Genomic DNA, 26,022 nt, shown 5'->3' with positions numbered 1-26,022 from the left:
AATATTTTGTTTCAAGTGGCCTGCAGTGCTATGAGGAGAGGAGGTATTGCATATTTGAGGACTTACCCCAACATTGGTGGGTGGTGGTGGCGGCGGCTGATGCTGTGGAACGTGATTATTGTTTGTGGCAGGCGTCAACGAACCATAGTAATCGTTCACAGGGTCTATGTCCGCCACAGAGCCGATCTTTCTGGTAGGTGGATTCGTCACTACAACGAACCATCATCGTATTTAAATAAAATGATTAAGACCCTTAATGTTATTCAGACACATCTAATCAAAATCTTACAGGCATACCTTCGACGCAAACTCTACCATTGCACTCACTCTTTGGAAACTGAAGTGTATATAGTTAAGATTTTCAGGAATTTTGTTGTGAAACGTGTCAACATCCTGTTCAACAATGTTTTAGTGTGTGTGCAACGCAGACGATGAATTCAATGACTGAGGAAGCGATTAATTATGAATTTATCTGGTTGATGTGTGCATAAGATTGATAATTGTTCTGTTTTGGAAAGGACAATTAACCAAATGATTAAACAAATTTGATAAATGTCCTTTTTCCACAGTCGATGCAGTTGACAACCCTGTGTTGGTGTAACGATAAATCCAGAACACCTTTACACGAAACAGAAATATCCTCTCCCCCAGCCACCGTTAATCACAACTTTCTCAATTATATTATCCCACACACAAAAAACAATAAAAACAAACACAGAAACACACATACACCACATATCAGGAACCGTTCTACACGACGATAAATTTAAGACAAGGAAGATAATAATTGACGTTGCAATAGGAGTGGCCAAAGCGTGTCTACCTATCGTTTGAACTAATCCAATTAAAAGGCAATCTATTGAAACTAGCTGGTTGCGCAACCAGTGGCCAACCCATATGGTCACTCATACACGAAATAAGTGGGACAAGAAATACATCTATCGCATTTACAAGCTGACTATGTTGCGTTCCGATTGTTGAAATTAGAAATAAATATGTTAAGACGAGGAGTCGATTCAACCATCGACCCATCGGCAATCGAAATTGCAACCCAGTGCAATTTCGATTTTTTCAACTAGATACAGATTCTAGAAACTAGAACGGTGGCACCTTTCTAAGTGAAGACTCAGAGAAAATTTTATGCAGGAAAAGTTGGCCTAACGAGGGCTATCTTTCTGCAATATAATCTCTTCTCCAACGCAACGATGCATGGCTATGCACATGGAGTTCTTGTACGCGTACTAAGTAAAGGATAATGTTCCAGTGTAAGTTGTTAAAATAATTAGTGTTTGACAAAATCATACTTTTTAATAAGTGTTTGAGTTTTTTTCAGGTTAATCTGGTAGAGATAACTCCATTCGCAAATTGAAACAGACGATCACGCACGATAATTTACGACGAGGAGGAAAATGGCGGCGCGACTCGAAGGCAAACGAGGGGTCTAGGGCCCGTAAAATCGGCGTGAACTCACCTGGTCCCTTGTCGCTCGTATAAATCACAGTGGTGGCCGCTTGTCTGGCGGAATAAGGGCTCGGTCTCGCCTCGCTAAGGGGATCGTAATCGGCGATCCTACCTGGTGTCCTTTGCACGGGCGAGCTTGCGCTTCTCGCAGCTGGTGGATTCGCATTTACGCCTGATGTTGGCGTGATTGTACCATCCGTGTACTCTACATACTCTAAATACAACAGACCACAGGCGATATATGCTCTAGTCAGAGATGTGGACAACTTTATTCAAATAGTTTATTGTATTTCTTCCTTAAATTTCGTGCAATTTTAGGGATTGTTCATTAAGGCAAGGCTGGTGAACCAGCGACGTCACTGGGACACCTGATCATGTTGCAATGGCGTCTCCCAGTGGCGCCACTAATTTGGTCACTCGCCGTGCGCTGAAGTCGCGGTGCCCATCTCTGTTGCATGTAATTACTTTCTCCGTGAGTCGCCCGCGTTCTCGAGAAAGTCGTCAATTAAAATACACAGAGCACAGCAAAAATCGTGATACAAGATCATTCCCCGTGCGAAAGTAGGTCCAGATGCTCGGATGTGCAGTGTGCATTCTTTGTGACAGGTTTCTTTTTCGAAGAAAGATGATTTCGAAACGTCCAGCACGGCACACGTGGACTCGCGGTTCGTTTATCGAACAATTTCTTATTCGGTTGGACCAAGTGGAACAAGAGCAACGTGTATATCGAATATTCCATTCTATATAAAGTCTAATTCTTAGACTTATACCACAATTTCTGCCACACTGTGCATACTTCGACAAAAGCGAAAGCAAGCGATTGTGCTTAATTGTACTGAGCCCTACTTGGTATTATAATCGCTATCAATATTAGGTACTGTAAACGGTGCAGGTCATTTAAATGCGATTAAATACAAGTGCAGAGTGAGTAGACGACGAAGTGAAGCCAAAGACGTAATAAATGAAAGAAGTGAACATATAATGAAAAATGGAGGTGAGTAATGATAAATAATGTAAAGGAATATAATGAATCATGAATAGAATAGTGATGATAAAGAGAAACAACAAAAGTTCAGGCTAGTATCGTCCGAGGATCATGCGTAAAGTATCCACCCGACAGCGTAAATGACGGATTCAGAGTTAAGAGTAATCTGGTCGATGTTTCCCGTTCACCCAAATGTCAGAACGGATACCAAACATTTTGCAAACAAAAAAGAGCCCACGGAAGAGTACAGGACAGGAGTACGAACGAGAGAAAGAGATTCGATGAAAGCTTGACTCACCAATTTGTTCGCCGTTCTCGCCGGTCATCGTCCTTTTCTGTTCCATGATCGCCTTCTTCTGGAGCTCGCCGTGATAGGCGACGTTCGAGATGATCTTGCTGTTCTGCTTGATTCTGAGCGTCTCCGGGTCGTCAGCCACCTGGGTGAACTTCCCCTTCGCCTTCTCGAACTCCGCGTGATACTTGACGTTGCTCTGGATCTTCGTGTTCTCGGCGATGCGCTTCAGCTCCGGCGTCTCCGCCATCGTCGTCGCTTTCGCCTTTGGTATGTGTCTGTAAAGCGACGCGAATTAATTATTCGTCGATTCGGAGGCAATTTGAAGTAAAACTGAAAATATAATAAAACTGTGATAGAAGAAGCATAGTTTCCGGGTGGTCCTAACAATTTAGACTCTTAAGACCAAAATGAATTTTAACTCAAATAAAAGGACGCATCGCTATAGAAATTTAAATTCTTCGAAACAAACAATAATAATTAAAAAAAGGTTTGTATGTGTATGCGTATTGTTACTTAAAAGTAGGTGCGTGGGAGTGGGGTTTAAGCCACAAGTGTTCACCCCAGCGGAAACAATTGCACAACGTGCAATTAATCGTTTCTTTAACGCCCGTGCCATACAACAGGCTTCGAACTGTAAACTTAATCGCAGGTCGAATTTAGTTATCGCGGCGGATCTGCGCGCGTCGAGGCGATTAAAAAAAAAGAAACACAATGCTGGAATTTAATTTACGACCAAAGAGGCACACTATCCGTACCGCGATCGCGATTTTATTCGCGAGCACGCGAGCTGCATTTCCTCGAGGGAATTCTTTTTCCGGCGGGCGACTTCCTCCGCGGGGAAACTATGGAAATCGCGAGTGAATAAGAGTTTCGAACGACAAGCGGTCAATGACGCTGTTCCGTATCGCGAGCATCCTTTGCGAAGCAACGCTGATAACGCAGCAGAGAGAAGAAAAAGAAGATCGAAGAATCGAGGGTTTCATGCTGGAAGTGACTGTGCCTTCGCTGATGATTCGACTCCTGATTTTTATTTGTATTAATGCCTCTTACAAAAATTAAATTACAGACGCTACAGTGAATAATAATTTACAGAAAACAATATTTCGCGAGCTACTAATTCAAACATTTTCAGCGTGGTTAAATGTATAATGTTTCGAATAGATCGCTCTTCCTAGCGATATAACAAGTAGCAAGTTCAGCGATACCTATGATAATTCACAGTTGACGCGTGATTATCGTTTTATACCCCCGTAATTAACGAAGTGGGAATGAAAGGGAAAGTGAGGAACGGTTGAAGGAAAACGAGTAGGGCACGGTGGAGGACAAGTGTAGTCTCGGTTGCATCGCAATTAAAATTGCAAGTTCGTTAATTTCTGGACGTTAATAAGCAGATACAGAGCCAGCCAGGATAGAAACGTTTTGCACAACAAGCAATTCGATTTAATCGATACGGGCATGTATCAGGACCGAGATCAACTCGTATGTGTGCTCGGTCGACGTGTGTGGAAGGAGATTTGGATGGCGATGCAAACGTATCGACGAAACTATCTGCGTGAGAGTTAACTCAAACAGTGCCGTAGCGAGTTCAATTCAATATCTGCGTTGGAAGCAATTCATTCGAAAATGATACTATTAATAATAACGAGAGGATTGCCTTTGAAACCGAATTTTTCGAGGATTGTTGAAGTTATTTGAAGAATCATAAAGATGTATCAAAACTGTAATAGGCAAAGGATCACAACTTTTCACATTGTGATAGATCAATATAAAAATACATCACAATCATGACAGACAAGGTGTCCCCAAGACGTTACAACTGTGACATGCAGAATAATGGTCAAGGATCACAGAGTGATCTACCACATTGTAATAGATGAGGTATCACAATAGTGATGGTCAGAGTATCACAAAGATTTATCCGACTTGTGACAAGCAACGATCACAACAGCATCGCAATTGTAATGGTCAATAGGCTAACAACGACCTACCACATTGTAATAGATGAGGTATTACAACTATGACGGTCAGAGGGTCACAGAAATTTATCCGAATTGTGGTAAGCAACGATCAGAACGACCCATTATCATAAGGTTACGCGATTTCACCATCTTCTTACGGTCCTGCGATTCCAAGACGACACGAGGCCAGAGTGACTGTGTTGCGTCCGTGTGTACAAGACACGAACGGCGCGAAGGTAAGGCGAGTAACTCCGTCGTACACGAGCGTAATCGAGATTTGTGTCACGAGTCCGTTTCCCATATACGGTAACCATAACGTTGTCTACCAGCCGGTAATTGTGCCAAGCCGGGTTACGTAACGCGTCGTTGCGCCGTGTACGAATAATAGGTGTACACTTCGGGGCCTTTTGTCGGCCCGCCTCGCGGAACACTGTCAGCTATATTTCTATGTACATCGTGTGCCCCCGTTAGAATGTGCCTCCTCTTTGCAACTAGAATTTAATCGGGGTATTTACACCAGAGGAAAATTAGAGAAAAATTAAATTGAAATAGAATAACTTGTAAGTAATTGCAGATCTAAATCTTGATTAATTTTGCTTTTATTCGTTGCAATTGATTTAAAGACACAGCAAGTCAAGCCGAAACGAGACTAAAGAGCAGTAGAAAAATTCAAACTCACAAAAAATAGTTTGCGATATATTTTCTGACGTCTATACACACCTTACACACCTACCTGGAATATTATCAGCTCCGATAACAGACCGATACGACTAGAGCGAGATTGATGAATGTATATATATATATATATATATATATATATATATATATATATATATATGTATATGGAAATGAGCGTGGGTGTGCGAATCGAACGGTAAAGGAAGTTTGCAAAGAAAAAAATGAGACGCAGGAATTGCCGCGTGATTCATAAAACGACAGAATCTAATTTATTCAACGCGTTGTAACGCAATGACTAATCGCGGCCGACAGACACCCGTGAACGCTACGTCGCGGATACACTTGAACTCTCGTTGCATTCTTATGCGGTTTTGCATACGATGCATATCTAATAAAAGGAGCAGAGGGGAATTCAATGAGCAGCAATGAAAGCACGACTTTGCGACTGATTTGTCGTCGGACGTAATCATGCTTATTTTCTGCTTTCATTGCTGCTGCACGAGCCAGGGGAACGTGTTCCTGTCGCTTTCGCGAAGTGTTCTCTTGGCAAGAGATGCAAATTATGGTTTTTTGTATGCAAATGTAATTGACATCACCCAGCCACGAGTAGATTAAAATGGAACGGTTTTACAAAAGGAGCTTGATTGCTTTGTGTTTTCATAAAACGAATGATATGAAGTTTATATTTTAGAGGAACGTAGGTATGATTAGAATTATATATGTGCCCACACAGACGTACTTTGTAATTAAAAAAGAGCATCTCCATTTTCTGCAAATAGTTTCAAAATCACAATTTTCCGTAAAGTGTACTTTGCACTATTCGATTTCAATGTAAGTTATTTTATGATTTTCAACGAAAGCTTCTTCGGTTTACATGGTGTTTACAAGTAACGATAGCGAACACGTAATTTATCGAATCGTTTCGCGCGGCTGTGTATGCATGCATGCACGCAGGTTGCTGCAAATGCACCGGCGGAGATAATGTTGCTGCACCTGGCTATCGTACCTTGAGAAAGCGGCGTTTGGAATCGATACGTTGCAACGTCACTCGTCGATGTTTCCACGGAATCATGGGATATGCTAATTTATACCTGGGTTGTAGGCTATCTCGTGACAACATTGTTAATATTTGTTAAGCGATTAGAATAGGGTGAGGTATCAAATGCCAGCTGATAGGAAATTCTTCGAAGATATATGCGTAATTTTATTCAACGTTTCAATCTTCAGATCTACTGAAATTTATTTAAAAACATTGCTTTTATGTAAACGTGATGCACAGAGCCACTGATTAATACATTTACATAGCGAACATCGACCTACCTATCTACTTAGAACGTCTGATCATTAGCGGTTCTATTCTACTCAAATGTCTGACTAGGTACGAGTATACTGTCTGACTCTACTTAAAATGTTCGTCTATATGTATACTCAAACAGGACCCTCAGGGGCTGTAGCGGTGTTTGTAGCTACAGTACGGGCTTAGCAACCCCGAGGTACCCGAACTAGAGGGGGCCCAGCGGGCCCCAATAGATGAGGAGTAAGAGATACTGCAAACAGTATTAAAACAATGCAGGAGTCATGTAAGACGATGATAAGAAAAATGAAAATAAGCTAGTAATAAGTAAGCAGTAGTGCAATAACTTTGTATAATAAGTTACGCACTTTAAATAAACAAACGTACGATGCTCAAACAACAATTTTCAGAGTTTAAAACAATACATAAACTAGTGAAAAGCGTCCCGCAACCGTACCTGGTCAGACATGAATAATAAGTAAAATAGAAATGTGCGTGGTTAGACGTTTAAAAAATTTGCCAGGTTTGTAGCTCAACGTAAATACCTCCAGATAACATCTAAACATTTGATAAATTTACACAAAAAAAAATTCTTAATTATCTCATTTTCCAAGTCGCCACGCCTGCTCGCAACGATGTTTTAAACGCGATTCTCGCAGCAGCTAATAAATTTCCCACGTTTGATAAACCCGGCGCGAGGACACGGCGTTCGCCACTCTCTCTGCAGATAATAAGAGGAGTTTCCTGGAATCGGTTGCAAAATCGTCGCAATTACAAGCGGCGCCGTACGCGTAATGGAAACAAGTATCGTTGGCTACGGGAGAGAGAACCACAAGGTCCCCTTTTTCCAGTGACGTCTCGCCGGAGAAATTTTTCCGCGACTGGTCTTATTGGATTCCGTTACTGCGGTTAAGTCGCGAATGGCTTCGGAACTTGGCGCAGCGTCCTACCAACGGAACGAAACCCTACTTCGACCGCATTACTCGAATTCCAACGAAGGCCGAAACGAGATTCTTGCTTTTTCTCGGTTGTCCACGCGTGTAAAAATATCGAACGGCGTGCGCGCGTTCACTCACCGATCGACGTCGAATCAAATTCATTTCTGACGCGGTTAAGTGGACCTCCTTTAACTATTTTCGGAATTTTATTTAACACTTTCTGGAATTTCACTCGATACGCCATGGAATTTTATTTAATAACTTCCAGAATTTGATGCAATTTAGAATTTTATTTAATACTCTAGATTTACTAATTAATTGCCACAATGTAAATGGTCGACACACTTCTGTAATGAAATGCATGGTTGCTATTTGAAATAAAAATACAATGGGAACACGAGGATATTCCACTATCTGTAATGGCTCTTTTCTAGCCTAACAAACTAATACATTTATCTACCTTGAGCACCAGACGAACGAAAGGATGTCACTATGCGCAAGATGTGCTATTCGAGCATAACGAGTCGAAAATAGCGAACGGCTGAAACGAAATCTATTTACGAGACGCTAATTGAGCGTGGAATATGCAACACGACACTAGGAAGTACCTAATGCAGCGATGGTGCTGTTGATTAGTGTAATTAAGACGGTGCGTTTCCCCGGTTGGGGAAAATTCCTGCGAGTCATTGTCGATCGCTGTATTGCATAGTGGAACAAAACAGTTGACTAATTAATATCGTCGAGCTGGATGAAATAAATAATAATTATCGTGCCGAGATTGTATGCATGAAACACGAGGAATTGAATAAAAAAGAAGGAAATGGAAAAAAGGATTAATGAGGGGAAGAGAAAATGAGTGTATGGTCGATGCAAACGTGAGGATCGAGCACATGTTGTTAACCTAATCTTGATAAGATAAAAATGCAATAAAGATAAGTATGCAGACGATTAGAATCTTCAGAATATTTTCTCGTTTTTATTCGCGCTTTAAATTAGTATTAATCGTTCATGTTGGAATATATGTATTTTAAATTATAAACTGTGGTCATCTTTGTAAGCGGACAGGTGTGTGTGTGTGTGTGGTCGTGGGTGAGAGAGAGGAAAAGAGTGACAGATAACAGTGGAAACAATCGACTGCGTGAATCGATAAAATGTGCAGAGAAATTCTTGATCTTCTGCGTGAGCCGAAAAATACCCAGTGAGATTCTTGAGCTCTGACGATTAACACGCGTTGTAGAAACTACAACAAAATGACATTTGAAAATGTATGGCAAGGGAATTAAAAATAGAGCGTTATCTTTTATATGTAGAAGGATATTTGCTTGACTGAGAAAGAAAGCGAGCAGTAAAACACGATATTCCGCGATAAAAGCCCCAGGATGGGAGGAAGAAGGGTAATAAAGGGAATCCGTTGCAACCCCAAAAGACTATAACAAGCCGCTGCGGTGAAATTGTTGTCCATAATTTAGCAGAAAATTCACAACTTTGATACGACTACGTGTCAGCATAATTGAACGTAAAGTGCACGAGGAAATGGGACAGCGAAGGACATAAATCCTTTACATTATGAGCCTTAAACGTCTAAATATCGTCCTAACCAGGGACACTGCACCCATAACGTCGAGACGTAGAATTATGCATCTACAATGTATCAGCTAATCGAAACATTGTAACCGCACTCGTCACCTGTCACCTGTGTTTACAATTCAGACGTCGATGTCACTTGTTTCATAGGAATTCCAATGTAAAATAAATTCTTCCATTCATAGAAAAAGTGTAGTGATCGTATCCAATGGATGCACTATTTCATTTTTAGTGTTAATTAAATTTCAAAAAATTTGAGAACCTCGAATGCTATTAGCATTGAATCAGTTTACTATGATGCCAGAAACATCCTTCTCGACGTTCAGACAACGAACGCACAGTGACACACAGGGTTGTAAAATAACGCACACAGTCAAGAGAACTGGGACCAATGGTGGGGTTCAGTAGGTGCATTGTGGGACAAGGTCGGTTCATGCAAGCGGGTCACGCTACGCTGGCCACCCCTTTTACTGCTAGCTGTTAAATTGCTCCAAGTTAAAACTGCAACGCGACAGACGGCGATGCTTCCGGTCCCCTTTCTTCGTCGTGAGCGCGGTTCTCACGTACGCGAACCGCTCGAACTCGGGCGTTTCCCTCTGTCGTCATTTTTCGCGCGAACCACCGTTACGTTCCAATTACGCGCCGTTACGAAAATTGCATTGTTACCCAAACGCAATCGTATCGCTAATTGCCACGACCGATTGGGATCCCTACCCTAAATGTCTCGGGACCGTCACTCGAGGAGCGCCAGAACTTGACCCCTTGCAATTTATTTAATCGTGACTGAGCAAACAAGTATTCACAATTTATTTCTTAATAATTTCACTTAGAAATACACGCAGGAATTACGTTTGTTGAATTTGAATTAATACGAGCTTCTAGGATAATAGGGGACAATGTGATAATTTCAAATTTCTCCAACGGTTATCAACGAAAACAAACCTTCCGTCTGCAATTAGTTTAATCGCTCGAATCTGCAACTGTTATCAACTGGTGTCGAAAACTCGTTACTGTCGATAGCTTTTCACACGGAAGGTCCCCCGTTAAATGGCTGAGAAAGGAAAAAGACACGCGTGTCCACGCGTAATGACCGACGTTTTACGCTTCTCGAGTTTCCCTCCACCCTGGCTGGTATTTTGTTCGCAGCTTCGTGTCTTATTACGCTAATCGCGACATTTTTGCTGATGTCGGCGGAAGCCTGTCCCTCAAAGGCGAGAAAAACGGGAAGCGGGAATTGGTGACAAGAGGAGCAACGGGCACCGCGTTTCGTTTCTGTTTCGTCGTGTCGAAACGCTGGTAACCCTTTTGAATTGGCGGAAACTTGGGAGCGGTACGCGTAATGATCCGCGATAATTACAGAAACGCTTAGCAGAGCGTTGTTTGAGGTGAACCGCACGCGTTACGCAGCCTCCTCTAAATAGAGAAGAACGAGGCGAAGGGGAAATGACTCATTCGCGGTGAACCGATGACGATTCCGCGGGGATGACTAATTTGCGGACTAATTTGTGAGCTTTGCAGGAAAATTGACCGAATAACGATAAATTTAGGTTTGAAATTGAGTAATTTCCAAGTGAATATCGAGGAGTAGTGTCGTTATTCGATGAAATATAAGAAATGAATGTATTTATTACTTTTTAAGAGACCAGATGAAGAAAAAGACGTTATGCTAATTCATTGAATTTTTATACATCACACTAGGATTTAATTAAAAGTATACAAATCTAACAGTCCGCACTATAATATGGAATAATAAATGTATTAGTTTTCTGCTCCTTTTTTCCACAATAATTCCAGTGCAATCTAAAGAGGAATCATCGTTCGATTTAACAACCCACGCTGGGTTGTGCCCTACTTTGATATCGATAACTGTAACAGTTTAAAGAAAACAGTGAAGAGCAAGGCGAGTTGCAAATACGTAATGAGCACGCGAAGACGAAGAAGGGGAATGAACGTCGGGCGAACAAAACCAGAGGAACACGTGCTACCTTCGGCCATAGGCTGAAGTACTTAATTCAGCGCACGTCACTGGGTACAGAACCCGGAACAAGTGTACGCGTGCATTCATAAGCGGCGGAGTACATTCGCAGGAGAACCGTTTCTCTTAATTCGAATCGTTTTCGCTGGTCAACGACGTGGGAAAAGCATCCGCTAGACGGAGAAATGGCGTTTAGGTTGCGATGGCGAGCATCGACGAGGTCGAAGGAGTCGTATTAACGGGACACGTTGGATCATTCGGAATGTGGCAGAGAAATGGCTTGAAATTGTGCACTGGGTGCTTCGTGACACGGTCAGGAGGATGCGTAGAAAATTGTGTGGAACTTGGAGGAAGATGAAGAAAATGAAGAGTTCCCTTCATTTCCTTCATGTTTCTTCAATCATCCCTTCATCTTTGAAAAAATAAAGCTGCCTCCTTATTGATGCACACCCCTCAATCAATGACTACGTTCACTCGAAATCGAAAGAGAGAGGTCAAAGAGGAAGAAAAATGATATTCGTATAGTTTTTTCGATGGAGTGGCAATAAATTAAAATTTAACATAAAAAAATGATATCGAAGAACTCGTTCGCCTCTCAACTGTTTCCTCCGTTGTTCTATCTGGAAGCAAACGAGTGGCCTGTCCCATTTGCTAGAATCACCCTATATACGAGCTTATAAAAATTAAATGAACGATGGGCAGACGCGAGAAAGGGGGGAGATAAAGAGCAAGGGAAATGAAGGCGAAGGGTAGAGGAGCGAAGGGAGACTACCAGACGAATGAATGAATCTCACGACTCACACGTGTTCTGCTTTGCTTATTCGGCCCATCTCGTCTGATTCGACACGCATTGCTGACACATGCACTGGCTTCTGGGTCCTGATGCAGAGTACCGAAGCTCGAAACTTGTTTGCTATGCGTAATTTGCAGAACTGTGTTCCAGCTCCGTCGGTCCTTAAAAGTAATAGTATTCGTTTCCTTCCTATCAGTACCTGCGTAGAATACTCGATATTTTAATAAACCACAACAACATAGAAAGTGAAAATAAATCTCTATCACTCAACAACAGAGTCACTTGATTGCCAGAATCAGTAGAGTGTTTGAATTCAATATAAAGCTGGCATACCGTGTCAAGAATAATGAAAACTGAGAATAGGGATCTGCGAATCCCTTTTCTATCGATATCTTTATTTCCGTCGTTCGACGAAGATGGCCGAGTAAAAGTGAATTACTTTTTAAATAAAATAATCGAATTGTCGAGCCGTTGCAAAAATATTTCCTCCCTAGAATAAATTTGTTCCGTGTTTGGAAAGAAAATTCATGCAGCGTGTTCCTATCGACCAAGGTGAGAAACTTTTTTACCCGCGTTCCAGAATAATGGCGGATGGTTAGACGGTAGGAAAGACGTAAGAGCGGAGAAATTCAGATTTGAAACGCGAACGGAATGATTTCGTCATCACAGATGCTCACTCTGAATACTCCGCGAGTCACTGGGACCGCTTTACCGCGGGACGCTGCATACCGATAACTTGCCGTGTGAGAAACCGCAATAAATTGATTATTCCCCATCGTGAATTAAGTTGTCGGCGAGTGGAGAATCGGTGCTCCTTATTTGGACAGCGGATGGGATAGAAGAAATTCGATTAATCGTGCATAGAACGTTGCAATTTATTCCTCGATTTTGTTCGAGTATCCCTAAATTATTTACTTTCCCTTTGTTCGTCCAATGGTTTATTGCAGCCTTTCCGAATTGAGCTTGTGTATTCCAGAGCTATATTTTCAATTTTCTTTTCCTTTTCTATGGCTTTCATATACTTGTCTAGTTAGACATTAATAGAAATGATTGTGGAGAAGTCATCACAAAGAAACGTTTGATTTCGCACGCCCCTTCCTCGGCCTTCACCTCATACTAATGTACTGTTTTATATACGTCAGCGACACGAAATTGAACGTAACTGAAAATCAATTTCGAAGAGTCGCTTGACGACGATTTATCAATCTAGAGTGGAGAATTATCGGTCGATCAAATAGGTAACCGGATGTATTCGTCAAATAATCGACAACTCGAGCTATCGAGGTCGTCGACGGATCCTTCCCCTACCCCCTTGTAAATAGCTAAAAAAAAAAACACTTATCCTTCTAGTCGAAAAAGAACATTCTAAATATTAACAAAAAATATAACTGTTCCTTCGTTCTATTCCAGTAAAGTTTTGCCCAGCTGTTCCTGCAAGTAGCACGAATAAAAAAGAAATCTGCCACGTTGCAAATGTTACATTGCAACAAATTGCGTTTCGACAGTCCCCGTGTGTCGATCATTACAATTTTGCGCAATAACGTTCCCGTAATTAGGCTTCGAAAGCCTGCACACTTACCACGTAACGAAAACGGATTGACAACAACAAAAAATATGATAATCTCGTTTATATATAGCGCGTAACGATGGCTCGTTGATCAGCGGATAGAGATACGAATCTTCGATTCGTAAACTCATTAATATTCTACCGGAGAGCGGTTCGTTATTAGAACATATTACCTTTCGCGTTCTCTATAGACGGACCTCAATTATCCCCGTATGCATACCGACTCGACAACTTTGTGTCGTCATCCGCAACTACTTAGTGGCATACTACAGGAAACTCGGAATGAAATAGAGATACCGATAGAAAATGGAATCCCAGATTCTTATTCTCAGTTTTCATTATTCTTGACACGGTATGCCAGCTTTACATTGAATTCCAACGCTGTACTGATTCTGACAAACAAGCAACTCTTTTGTAAACTGATAGAGATTTAGTTTTAGATCTATTTTGTCGTGGTTTATTCAAATATTGAGTATTCTACGCAGGTAGCGATAGAAAGGGAACGAATACTATTCCTTTTAAGGAACAGATTGTATTTGTTTTATATCCATAGTCCATCTTCGATTGACACTACACAACTTGCGATTAGACGGTCAACTATTGGGTTGTCGAGAAAGTCATGACGTATTTTTTCTTGATTTTTCAAATGTTATTTATTTATAGAAAGGACAATGATCAATCAATGATATATAGCCCGTTTTGTTCGATAACCTGTCGCCACCGTTCAGTGAGTTTCATAATTCTTCGTTTATAGAAGGATCTGTCTTTATCGTCGAAAAACTGACTAAGGTGCTGTGTAACAGCTTCATCGGAATCGAACGTTCTATCACGGAAAGAAGCTTGAAGAGCGCGAAACAAATGCAAGTCCGATGGCGCAAGATCTGGCGAGTATGGTGGGTGTGGTAACACATCCCATCCAAGCTCCAGTAATTTTTTAATTATTGCTTTGATTTTGTCATCATCAACCGCGATCGGTCTCTCTGACCGAGGAGCATCGCTGAGATTAAAATCACCAGCACGGAATTTCGTGAACCATTGTTGGCGCTAACGTTCTTGTAAAGCATTGTCACCACAAACTTTACGCAACTTTTCGCAAGCTTGACTTGCGTTCTTCCCTTTATGGAAGTAAAACGATAGAATATGACAAAAATGCACAGTTTGATCTTCCATTTTCAATTTATCGTACAATTTTCCAAATTCAACCAAATCGATCAGTTTTTTGTTTAGTACGAAGCTAGAGTTCTTAGTTGTCAAATGACAGCAATCACATGGTTGCAACTGACTCTAGTACTGTCAAAAGTAAACTAGTGCCATCTGTTGCAGAAATGCGTCACGACTTCTCCGACAACCCGATAGTAATCAGAAGATTTTAATAATAAATTCCAACTACTTCAGCTACAACAAAAAGTATTGAATCCTCCGGATTTAATTTCACAGCCCCATACTAACAAGCGAAATTAAATAATTAAAATACACGTTGAAGAAGCAATTGCAAATGGAGTCTTGTGTTAAGCCGATATATTGGTCCTCGATGGGTTAACAGAAACGGCGGCGTTGCCATGTTCCTTATCACCGGTTGGTAGCGAATAAAGAAAAAAACCGATTGCATATCCGAGGCGAACCGATACTTGGGGTCAACAGCACGATACTTTCGGATCCTTTCACCTGAAATCCTTACTGGGAACGTTACTATAGCCGCGTGGCTCGATGCACCGCTACCGTGGCCACGGCAAGGACGCGGCAGCTGAGAGGAACCATCGAAGGAGGATCTCTTGGAAAGGTACGACAGCTATATATTATCCTGACCGCAGGACCGCTTGCTTTCGCTGCGTCGACACGCCTGGCATGCGTTTAACTATCAAAAGATTCGCAATACTGCTCGCAGCGGCGACTGGCGAAATCGAACGCTCCGCGCGTCCAGGGCTGTATCAAGAATTCTTACAAGTCTGGGTCGAAGGGAACGATAGGAGGTCCTCTTCATAAAGAAAACAATAGAGGAGTGGTACTATGGAGCATATCCTCCTTAGGAGGATCTCCGCAGGAATTATTTAATTTAATGGAAAAACGATGAAAATGGAAAAGAATTTTTTAGTCGAGTACTTGGAAGATCGAAGGATTCAGAAATTGAGGGGCTGCAGGCTCTGTTCGCCTTATCTTAATTAGTACCTAAGTGCTTCTTTGTTTCCTTGCAACATCACTTGTATTTTATTGCCAACAATTTGAAGAATTATCCTCACCAACAAGTGGCTCTGTAAATATAATTCATGTTTCTCGAGTGAATGTATCGTAGATAAAACATGCTTTAAGACTTAGAGAGTCTCGTAAAGAACGAGGATTCGCAAAGATCTAATAATTTTGCACGTCGACTAGGGTTTCAAGGCAACTGTACAAATTGACCGTTTTACGAGCTCAACGTGGAACATGAAAGGGTAATAAAAAGAACGTGAGTGACTGTTTTACTTACGCCTCACAGTATGGCTGTTTGTTGAACCCCTTGTACGTCCGCATGTTCAGGATCATTCCGCAACCCTGACACTTGAAGCACTGTTTGTGCCATATCTGAAACAACCAAGCACTGAAATCACTCTCCGCAAATCCGTCCAGCTGCTCTTTATTTAACCCTGACGGGCGGACAGGAATAATCTCAGAAGTAATCTGAACGTTGATTTTATTTATACAGATAGTTAAAGAAGAGAAGAAACGTATAGTGGGATGAAAAAGAAACTGCTTCCCACTCTATCTTATGATAGAAAGATTTTTATTTTTTAATTGGCAATGAGACAGTGTTATAGCAAAGAAAAAGTTAACGTATTATTAAACAGAATAAAATGAATCCCAAGGAGTCTGCTTTCCTCAAGAAAGTGCAAAAAGATATTGAATCATCGAAACTGTACAAACAACTTTTAAATATCTATATAATTATAATATATACGATACAATATTTAATAAACATGCTTGTTCAAAATCTGGTCGAGAGACTCTAGAACGAATCAATCGTTTCTATCTGGCTCGTTCAAGGTCGGAGAACAGATATCTCGAGGGACCAGCCAAGGCAAAGACCTTGGTGGCTCTCACGATTGTTTGCTCCAGGGAGTCGATCGGCGTTTGAATTGCAATTAGTTCTGTTCTGCGAAGCTGTCGATACATCTGGCGTACACGGTTTCTCGACTGACCCATAGATAACCGAAGGCCATCGTAGTAGCTCGCCGATAATTGGCAAGGCTGCTGCCGTCGAATCAAACGAATAAGGTCGCGGATCTTGAGCAGAACGCTCGAGGACGCCTCTCCTGCTGACACGTACACCCCGGAAAGAGAGAAATGAGTCACGACTAAGTGAGTCAACTTCGATTGCGGTCGACAAAGGGTTATAATTATTCGCCATGTCAAACGCCTCTTGTCTGGCGTTGTTTGTCGCGCGGTGACTCGTTGTCGCTGTGAATCCTCTTTATCGCCTAGTATCGTTGGCTACGATAATCTCGCGGGCCTCTATCACGCATCCTTTGTGGTTGAGCGTTGAACAGATTCGGAAAATTGTATTTTACTTTTGGCGAGAAACAATTTTTTTATATTGTTTTCTTTGGAAGAGGCTTGCACTTTGGGATGAAGGTTTACTAATTCATTTCTTTGGAATTTCATGACTTAAGGATGTGCTGAAAAGTGTTATTGTAATAAAGAATTATTTTGGTGGGGGTATTTATACCTTCTGAGCAACTTCGATGGTTTTTTATTTTTTCACTTGGGTTTTGTATCTTATGTAATATACAGGGTGTCCCAAAAATGTTGGAGGTCCTTGAAAGAGGTGGTTCGGGAGGTGATTTGAAACAACTTTTTCCTTTGCAAGAATGTCGGATGGGGCTTCGTTAAGTAGATATTAATAAAAAGAGCCGACCAATCAGAGCGCGTGTATACCGTTGGAGCGGCCGCGATAGCGAATGCTACGCGCTGAGTGGCCGCGTCAATATCCTTCGATGCACGTCGAGTCACTTGTTCGCGTACGAGAGCGGCTACCTAGCGCGTAGCCATCGCTATCGCGGCCGCTCCAACAGTATACGCGAGCTCTGATTGGTCAGTGTTTTCCGTTAATATCTTCTCAACGAAGCCTCGGACAACAATTTCTCTAAGGAAAAAGTTGTTTCAAATCACCCCTTGAACCACCCTTTTCAAGGACCTCCAACATTTTTGGGACACCCTGTATATTGTAGAGAATTGATGTTCTATTTTCTTTTGTCCTGTAGATGAAAGAACACATCTTGTCAATTGCATTTAATTGTAAGCTATGTAATTTATGTAAATCTACAGATTTATATGCTTCTAGAACCAATTTACAATTCTACAATATAAAAAAAAAAAAGAAAAATGTTCAACCCACATTTATTCCCAGTAAAAAATTCTTCTAACTGTGCACTGAAACATTCATCGCCAATTTCTTTTCATCCAATAAATCGAATTGGAAGAAACGTTCGATCTACCATCGAACGGTAGATTAGAGAAATCCACGCGTTTGGAAAAAGGAGTAAAACAGGGAAAAAGAACGAATGCACTACTGTACCACATCGTGGCATTGCCAAGAGCATTCTCAGCCGCGGCACGTTTCGATTTCTAGACGATGCAGGTCGTCGATGTCAATCCGTGAGCAGCGGGGAACGAATGCACGTAGAACGAGTGCACGTAGAACGAATTGCAACGTAAAACGAATGCAACGGTACCGTACTCGTATCGCGCGGGCAATGTTAATCGCGCCACGGAACCGAGAGCTAATCCCGTCGTTGCTTTCGACCAGCGCGTACACGCCGCGGGGATCGGGGCACGTAGATCTTGTTGCTTCAATTTAACTGCAATTAGTTAGTCGCGATTAGCGGTAATTACCGTGGTCCCGCTTTCGAATCGTCCTTAGAAACGGTCGCCATTATGGATCCTCCTCGCAACAAATGCTTTCTTCTTTGATAAAAGGGTTGATATGGCACATACAGGGTTGATAGTATCCAAGGAATAACGAGACGAAAATTATTTTATTTTAAAAACTAGTTTTCCTGTGGGTGATCAATTTCTTTAACGGTGTAACTCGAAAAATTGATTCAATTCAACGTTCCAATGAAGAATACCTACTTTTGATAAATCAAAGGAAATGTACGGCGCACATTATGATCTTCTATACTTACATAAATAAATATATCTGCATATAACTTATATATGTCGCTGGGAAATGATAAAAATAGAGATTTGATTAAATCCCTAAGGCAGATGATCAATTCACGGGAGATGTTAAAATAAGAACTCTGTGAGGTCATTCCCTAAAGAAAGTAAGTGATTTGATCAAATCCCTTAACTGTTTTACTGAAAAGATGAAATAGTATGATTTGATCAAATCCCTTAACTGTTTTAGCTAAAAGATGAAATAGTATTGTTTAGATATTGAAAGTATTTATTTAGTAAATCATACGTTATTAAAAGTAGAATTGGTAATATAACAATACTCATAGAAACATAAATTATTTATACGAGACTAATTAGCAAAAGAAATAGGTACTTAAGCTGATATTTAAAAAAACAAAAAGAATATTTTTAGGGAATGCAATTAATAAATAATTTATGTTTCTACGACTATTGTTGTATTACCTACTCTACACTTAATAACGCATGATTTACTAAATTAATACTTTTAATATCTAAACAATATTATTTCATCTTTTCACTCAAACAGTCAAGGGATTTGATCAAATCATATTATTTCATCTTTTCACTAAAACAGTTAAGGGATTTGATCAAATCACTAACTTTCTTTAGGGAAATGACCTTACGGAGTTGTTATTTTATCTCACGTGAATTGATCATCTACCTTAGGGATTTGATCAAATCTCTATTCTTATCTCTAAACGTAAATCTCTATACGTATGATTACTGGTCCAATGAAAATAATTTCACTTAGAACAAACAGTACCGAAAAAGAAATTTGTTAGGCTTGAGATATGTGATTGTAAATGCTCGAAACGGTTATGGGAGGTTGCCAGTCGTGTGTGATTTAATTCGATTACTCAATTACAATGCTCGCGTCGCGCGTCCCGGTATTTGCAAACGATAAAACTCGTCGAAACGGTATCCCGCGATACTTTCGCTCGTTTTTGGAATGGTTTTTGCTTGCGCAACAGCCTGGCCCCCTCGTTTCGCAAGAGGTTTCGTTGTGGGGAATCAAATATGGACACGGGGCTCCACAATGCTTCGCGTGGAACATGGTATCATTAAAGTAGTGCCCACGTGGGTCGCTAGTGATTTATTCCTGGATCCTTAATGTTATTTTTATTTAATACTTGAAAGATGGTCGAGGAAAATATCGAGTTTTTTTAGTTGATCGAGACACTTTATTATTTATAATGAGATGAAAAGGGTTGGTAACTTTTCTCATATTTTAAATCATTTTCTTCTGAAGATTTGTTACACCGAGTAATATATCACGGTTTCAAATCAATATTCAAATTATTTTATTAAATTTCCTATCAAGGGTAAATTCTTAGCCTCTACTTGGCCATCTTATTACCATTTTATTCATCAAATCAAAGCAAGATTTTAATTACACAATTTGATAGTCAATACAAATTCCTGCTCCAAATGAATTTAGCAAAACCCAATTTAACCCAAATCTTAGATAATTACTGACTCGAATAAATACCGCTGTTGGGTTTATTCGTGGTTCGAATAAAATTTCTGGCTCGCGTCGCGTCGGCTCGTACGCGACGTTTGATATTTAACGGGTTACAAAGGTCAGCCGGGGATCATTTGGCTGTCATTGTTGCGGACGAGCTCTGCATAATCCGCGGCAATTTGCTATAATACGGTCGATGCTTTCACTTTCGACGACAGCGTCGGTGCACCCGCGATATAATTTTACCCAGCTGATCCAATTTCCCGCGCAACACTTTCTTCGTCGGCTGCAACGAGGGAATCGTCTGCGTCTTTATACAGATCATAGTTATTTAACGAACGTAATTACGCGAGCAATTGTTTCCGGCAACGTGTGCTTCTTGTAATAGGAATAATAGGGCTGCTCGCGAGGAAATACTACCTCTGCACGCCTTGAGCACTCGAGCGCTTAGAAGATTAACGTAGGAATTAGAATGGCTTCTTGCATAGGGAAAATTTAAAATAATTTCTTCCTCGATAAAGAATCATATTAAACGTAATAATATATTTTTTTTTTTACAAAAATTGAACTGATTTCTTGTCAAAAATGAAAATAAATGCAATTTTTTGTTTATAGAAATTATAATAATTCATTGATTGATAAAATTATGCATTCATTGAATTCAGGTGAAGTTTTATTGAGCAAAAAATAATTAGAATTCAAGACCTCAACAACGAACGGATTAACCTTCGTTTCCTTTGAAGCAATAATGAAGAATTAATTCTCGCTTCCTGGTTTCACTCGACTGCCCCAGCATGAACTTGGTCGAAAATCTATTCAGGAATACGTAGACAAAGCGGTTCACGACTCCAACAGTAAACAGATCGATGCGATAGTTGGCAGAGATTGTAATTACAATTAGGAGGCAGGCACGCGTTAACAATCCCTGTTTTCGAATGCAACTCGTTCCACCGTTTACTGTTTAATCGCCACACGGATTGCGATGCAACGAAGAGGCTGCTGGCTTTTTTTTCCTAGTAAAAGGTGTCCAGTAGATGTTACTCGCGTACGTAGAATAATTATTCGTGCTTTCGCAACGGCCAGTGGGAAACAACCGGATGCCGTGTCGCATCGCTGGCATAACAGAAATTTCTAATGACTGAAACCACGATTCACGGATCCTAGAAAGTAAAAGGCTTATTCTTCGAAAATTCTCGCGGCGAATCACGAGACGTTGCCACAGAACAGTCGGTTACCTCGTGAAACGTAATCGTCCCGATAAATAATAGGACCTGACGAGTCCCACGATCGCGAAGAAAAATATCAGAATAGATTGATTTGAAGAACAAAAGAATAAGATTCTTGAGGTTTGAAAAAATTCCCAAATCTACACAAAAAGAGTTACTACTCTCCTACTATAATTTTACTTTATTAAAAATTAACTTTAATTTTTTTAACTTTAATTAAATTAATTAGGACCTGGCTACTAAACACCAAAGAGTCTAAAATAGGGATCCCAAAAAGATTTCAATCGCTCCTCCCTGCAAAATTCGCATTTGCGCGTAATCAGAATCACGTGTCGAGCGCGTTCGACGTGGATTTAATTACTTTTAATCGCGCAAGGTGGTCAAACGAGTCTAACGAGAATTAATGTCTCCTGCTCCTTTAATTGACAGCCCTTGGCTGATTAATTAACGACCATGCGACTTATCACTCGCGAGGATTGTTCGTTCGACGCTCGCCACGTTCGTTGGATACGTATAGACAATAGTTTCGTTAATAGAAATCATCCAAGGGGAGCGTGCCGGAAACTTTTTTTGATCGCGAGTTAATTCTCGCGAATGCGCGATCAGCGGGGCGGCCAGCGGCAGCGGTTTGACGTATTTTTGAAACGACGTAGGCGCAACAGGTTGCGAACGACTCCCACCTGTTGCAATCGTATACCAGACCCACGCAACGAGTAGTCTCAACCTGGAATTCGATTACAATTTCGCCCAACTCTGTTATTCTTGGGAAACGTGCAGTATAACGACACGGTGGAATGAATTTAGTATACAAAAGTACTTGAGAAAGGGACTCGTGTTGCACTGGGACTTTTACATCTAGGAGGATCTGCCTCTAGTGTTAATACATTGTTTTGCAGAGTGATAGTTAGATCTCCAAGTTAAATTCAAAATCAAATTTAAAATAAACCCCAATAGTCTCTTTTCTTTCATAGTGATTATGCTCATAATATTGGACTTTTATTAAAGAAATGTTCGGAAGTCGATAAGAATGAAAAATGCTCGCGGGAGGGTCGAAACAAACGTCGAAATAATTTATTCGTTCGCGGCCACGCCTTAATTCGATAGCCACGCACAACAACAAGAAAAAAGTCACCAACAATGAGGAGGAGGGTGAAAAAAACTGGCGGGCGGTTCCTCTTCATTAATGGGACGTGAATTAATTGCGGCTACACCAGGATGTGGCTGGCGCATATGCGGGTCGGTTATGTTTAAAACAAGACGCTGTTCATGGCCAGAATTTTATTTGAATAATAGGTGACGAACAGAAACACGCTACAGTGATTTTGTGAAACTTCAATTTCACTCTATAATCGAGATAATAATTTTTATCGAGAAAATAATAGAGCAATAGTGTCTTATTTTTCGTTCGATAAATGAAATTTTTTACCAAATGAAAATTATGCTCTCATCTCTGATAAGAATAGAACGGTGACGATCGAAAAGCGAAATCGAAGAATGGAAGATAGAGCAAATACTCGATCACGCGGAGTATTCAACGTGCAACATAATCAAGATAATTAAATCGTGATACCGTACGAGTTTCATTGAAAAGTTGTTGAAAAAAATGATGATTCAATCTTGTTAGTCCTGGATCGACAGGAATGTTCGACATTTTATAACGATGTATTAATAGTAAGCGATTAATCAAAGTGTACGGATTGAATTATCTCTGAGGATCTTGAGTAGTATACACAGGCTGGCAAAAAGAATTAGATAAATATCGTGAATCTATTCTTAGATCGCAATGTACCAGCAAGCAAGGCTATAATTCCCGTCTTCGCTATTAACATTTCTGTTGCAGCTCTTCGATCGTTCTTGCATCTCTTTTTATATAACACTTTATTCTTATTTCTTCGAAATACATTAACAGGCTCTGTTTATACCATTTATGTTTCGGGTTCTGTGTTATAGTTCACCTTCAAAAAATATTCACAAGCATTCTTGGACCCCAGCTGAAACGCGACTATGTAATTAGGAATTTTTCTTGATTAAACTTCGCCTCGGTTTAATTGTATCTCGTGCGTTTTAATTCGTCTCTACGCCCCGTTGACTGAGTAACGTTAAACGTCTTGCATCGTGCTTCTTCTCTCGCTCGCTCTTTCGTTAACCTCCCCGCGGAGCGACGAAGATAGGCGGAAATGGACAGAAGAAAGAGGGGAAAAAAGAAAAACCCAGGGAAGAGGTGGAAGGACAGAGAAAGAGAAAAAGGAGCTCCACGTGCCATTCACAAGACTGCACTGGCAGCGGAGCAACGAAAAGACAAGATATACACAGGGACAGAAAAACAGGAGCGATCCCTTGATATAAGGACGGATTTCTCCCTCGATATAAGAACGTCAGTATCTTTATGAGAGTATCGTAAATGAATTGAAGACGTTCTCCTGGTTAAAAAGAGATCAAACACGGCCATATTCGGACTAGTTTTAATTATGGATGGTTAAGAAATTTTTTGTAAAGATATAATTAAAAGTAGTTCGAATGCTGCCGTGTTTGTACTCATTTTAAGGGGGTACGCTGAATTAGGAGGTCTATAAAAAGCGGTTTTTCGTGAATTTTTTTAGGATGGAAAAAAATAATTAATTTTATCGAAGTATTTATCCTATTTTCATACATATTTGACTAGTCTGTACAAATTTTTTGAGTCAACTGCGACGCACATTTGTAAAGCACCTCACGATTAAAACCTCCTATCGGCGAGAAAGATGCAGGTCGTAATTTTAGTTTGACACGGAAAAACCAAAAGAAATTTTCATTTTTATACATTTTTCTTCTATGTGAACTAAGAAAAACCCGCAAAATTGGTGAAATGTGAAATTACTGCAAGTTTGAAAAAAAGAATGAGTTCTTTGGGTGAAATAAATCACTTTAACTTGATAAAAAAGATGTTTAAAATTTTTTTTGTATGAATTTTCTTAGTTCACATAGAAGAAAAATGTATGAAAATGAAAATTTCTTCTGGTTTTTCTGTGTCTTGTTGGAAAAATTTGTACAGACTAGTCAAATATGTATGAAAATGGGATAAAAATTTCGATAGAATTAATTATTTTTTTCCATCCAAAAAAAATTCACGAAAAACCGCTTTTTTAGACCTCTTAATTCAGGATAACCCCTTAATCGCGAGAATTTCACGAATACAAAGATGATATTTTCGTTATGATATCACGAAGAATTCTATAAGTAATATAATTAAAAATAGAGGTCATGTGAAGCATTATTAGAATCACGTACGTTGAGTGGACCTGAAAAGTGCCAACAGAAATTCTTGATGTTTACGTTCCTACTACTAATACATTTTCGAAACGTTGTTAGTTTTTTTATTCGAATTAGGGAGAAGTTAATGGGATGGGGTGGAGAATAGAGGCGTTCCATAGAAGACGCCAAAAATATATACGAGCGGGGGCGAGAATACAAAGAGTAGCGGTGAGAGAATTTAGAAAACCAACGTGGCGATCGCATATCGCGATACAGCCAAATTTAGGAGGCCGATGGAGTCTTCTGCCGCCTGCCCTGCAAGCCTGTTTTCCGGCGCACTATGCCGCCTACGTGATTTAGCCTCGTTAACTCGACTGGAGCGTTAAATAAATTGTAACCGGTACCTGTTTCTATAATTCAGTTTGAAACACATTCGAAAATTAATGGCAAGGTAGTTTCAAATAACATCTATCGAATATATTAGGTGTAGAAATTAATTCTGTGCGTTTATATTCAATAATTTTCTAGTTTAAAAAGATATGCTTCCTCGTCATTTTGGTACATCAAAGTACGAACCTTCGATTAACTTATTTTTTATAAACAATGACATTTTACATTTTCTCGGAAATCTCTAAAATAGATAGATTACAAAAAAAATAGCTATTTATGTAAGTTGCGAAATTGACAAGAAAAAAACAATTAACCGATGGAAATGTTGAAGCAATAAGTATTCGCATAACTGTTTAAAAGTACTTTCCTGGAAATTTGATGTTTTCTAATTGGTACGGAGCAATAAACTAATGTGTTTACGTTACAAACTCTACTGTAAATGGTTCGTCATAAGAATCGTACAAATACTTATTGCTTCTATACTTGTACCTACTTTCCGCATTATTTTTTGTTAATTTTACAAATTATATTAACTAGTAAATGTTGTTTGGACTATATCTATCTTAGAGACTTCCGAGAATATGTAAAATATCATTGATTAGAAAAAAAAAAAGTTAAGAAACTACAATTTCGCACAAAAGTTTTTTGGGAAATTGATCGATGTAGGAATACATTTTACATCCATTGTATAAGTCTCAACCTGATGGTCATTGCAATGGAGGGGTCCTTGGGAAATTTGAGAAACACTGAAATGGAGCACGGCACCTGCGACGTTGCGCCGTCATTAGTTATCGCGGCAATAGTAACTAACCGGTCACGTGCACTTTTCTAAGGAGCACTTCCGTCGAAATAACCTAGCTAACGACGTTGTTTCGTCGCGAGGCTGTCGGACAGCTCCGAAACGCGTCATCTTTGTGTGCTCGTTGATAAAATATCGCTTAGAAACTTCAATATTTATACGCCCGACGTTTCGCGGTACGCGTCGCGCGCTTATCGCGATTAATTGCGTA

General features: G+C 40.2%; 1 protein-coding gene across 2 annotated transcripts in view; it reads right to left on the bottom strand.

The window, feature by feature from the left end:
• The window catches only part of LOC128890565 (LIM and SH3 domain protein Lasp), a 32,274-nt gene that overhangs the window by 4,041 nt on the left and 2,211 nt on the right, over nt 1–26,022 (bottom strand). The window contains exons 3-6 of one of the 2 annotated variants that reach the window (XM_054149194.1): nt 15,993–16,087; nt 2,745–3,016; nt 1,472–1,675; nt 67–209 (exon numbers count right to left, since the gene is read on the bottom strand). In XM_054149194.1, the coding sequence (XP_054005169.1) occupies nt 67–209; nt 1,472–1,675; nt 2,745–3,016; nt 15,993–16,087 (714 nt within the window). The remainder of the gene's footprint in view (nt 1–66; nt 210–1,471; nt 1,676–2,744; nt 3,017–15,992; nt 16,088–26,022) is intronic. The other variant, XM_054149195.1, reaches the window with a different exon arrangement.

This window comes from Hylaeus anthracinus, unplaced genomic scaffold, assembly GCF_026225885.1.
Source record: "Hylaeus anthracinus isolate JK02 unplaced genomic scaffold, UHH_iyHylAnth1.0_haploid 12001, whole genome shotgun sequence".
Lineage (NCBI taxonomy): Eukaryota > Metazoa > Arthropoda > Insecta > Hymenoptera > Colletidae > Hylaeus > Hylaeus anthracinus.
Note: the sequence above shows the minus strand (reverse complement) of the source record. Positions and strands in the feature narration are given on the sequence as shown.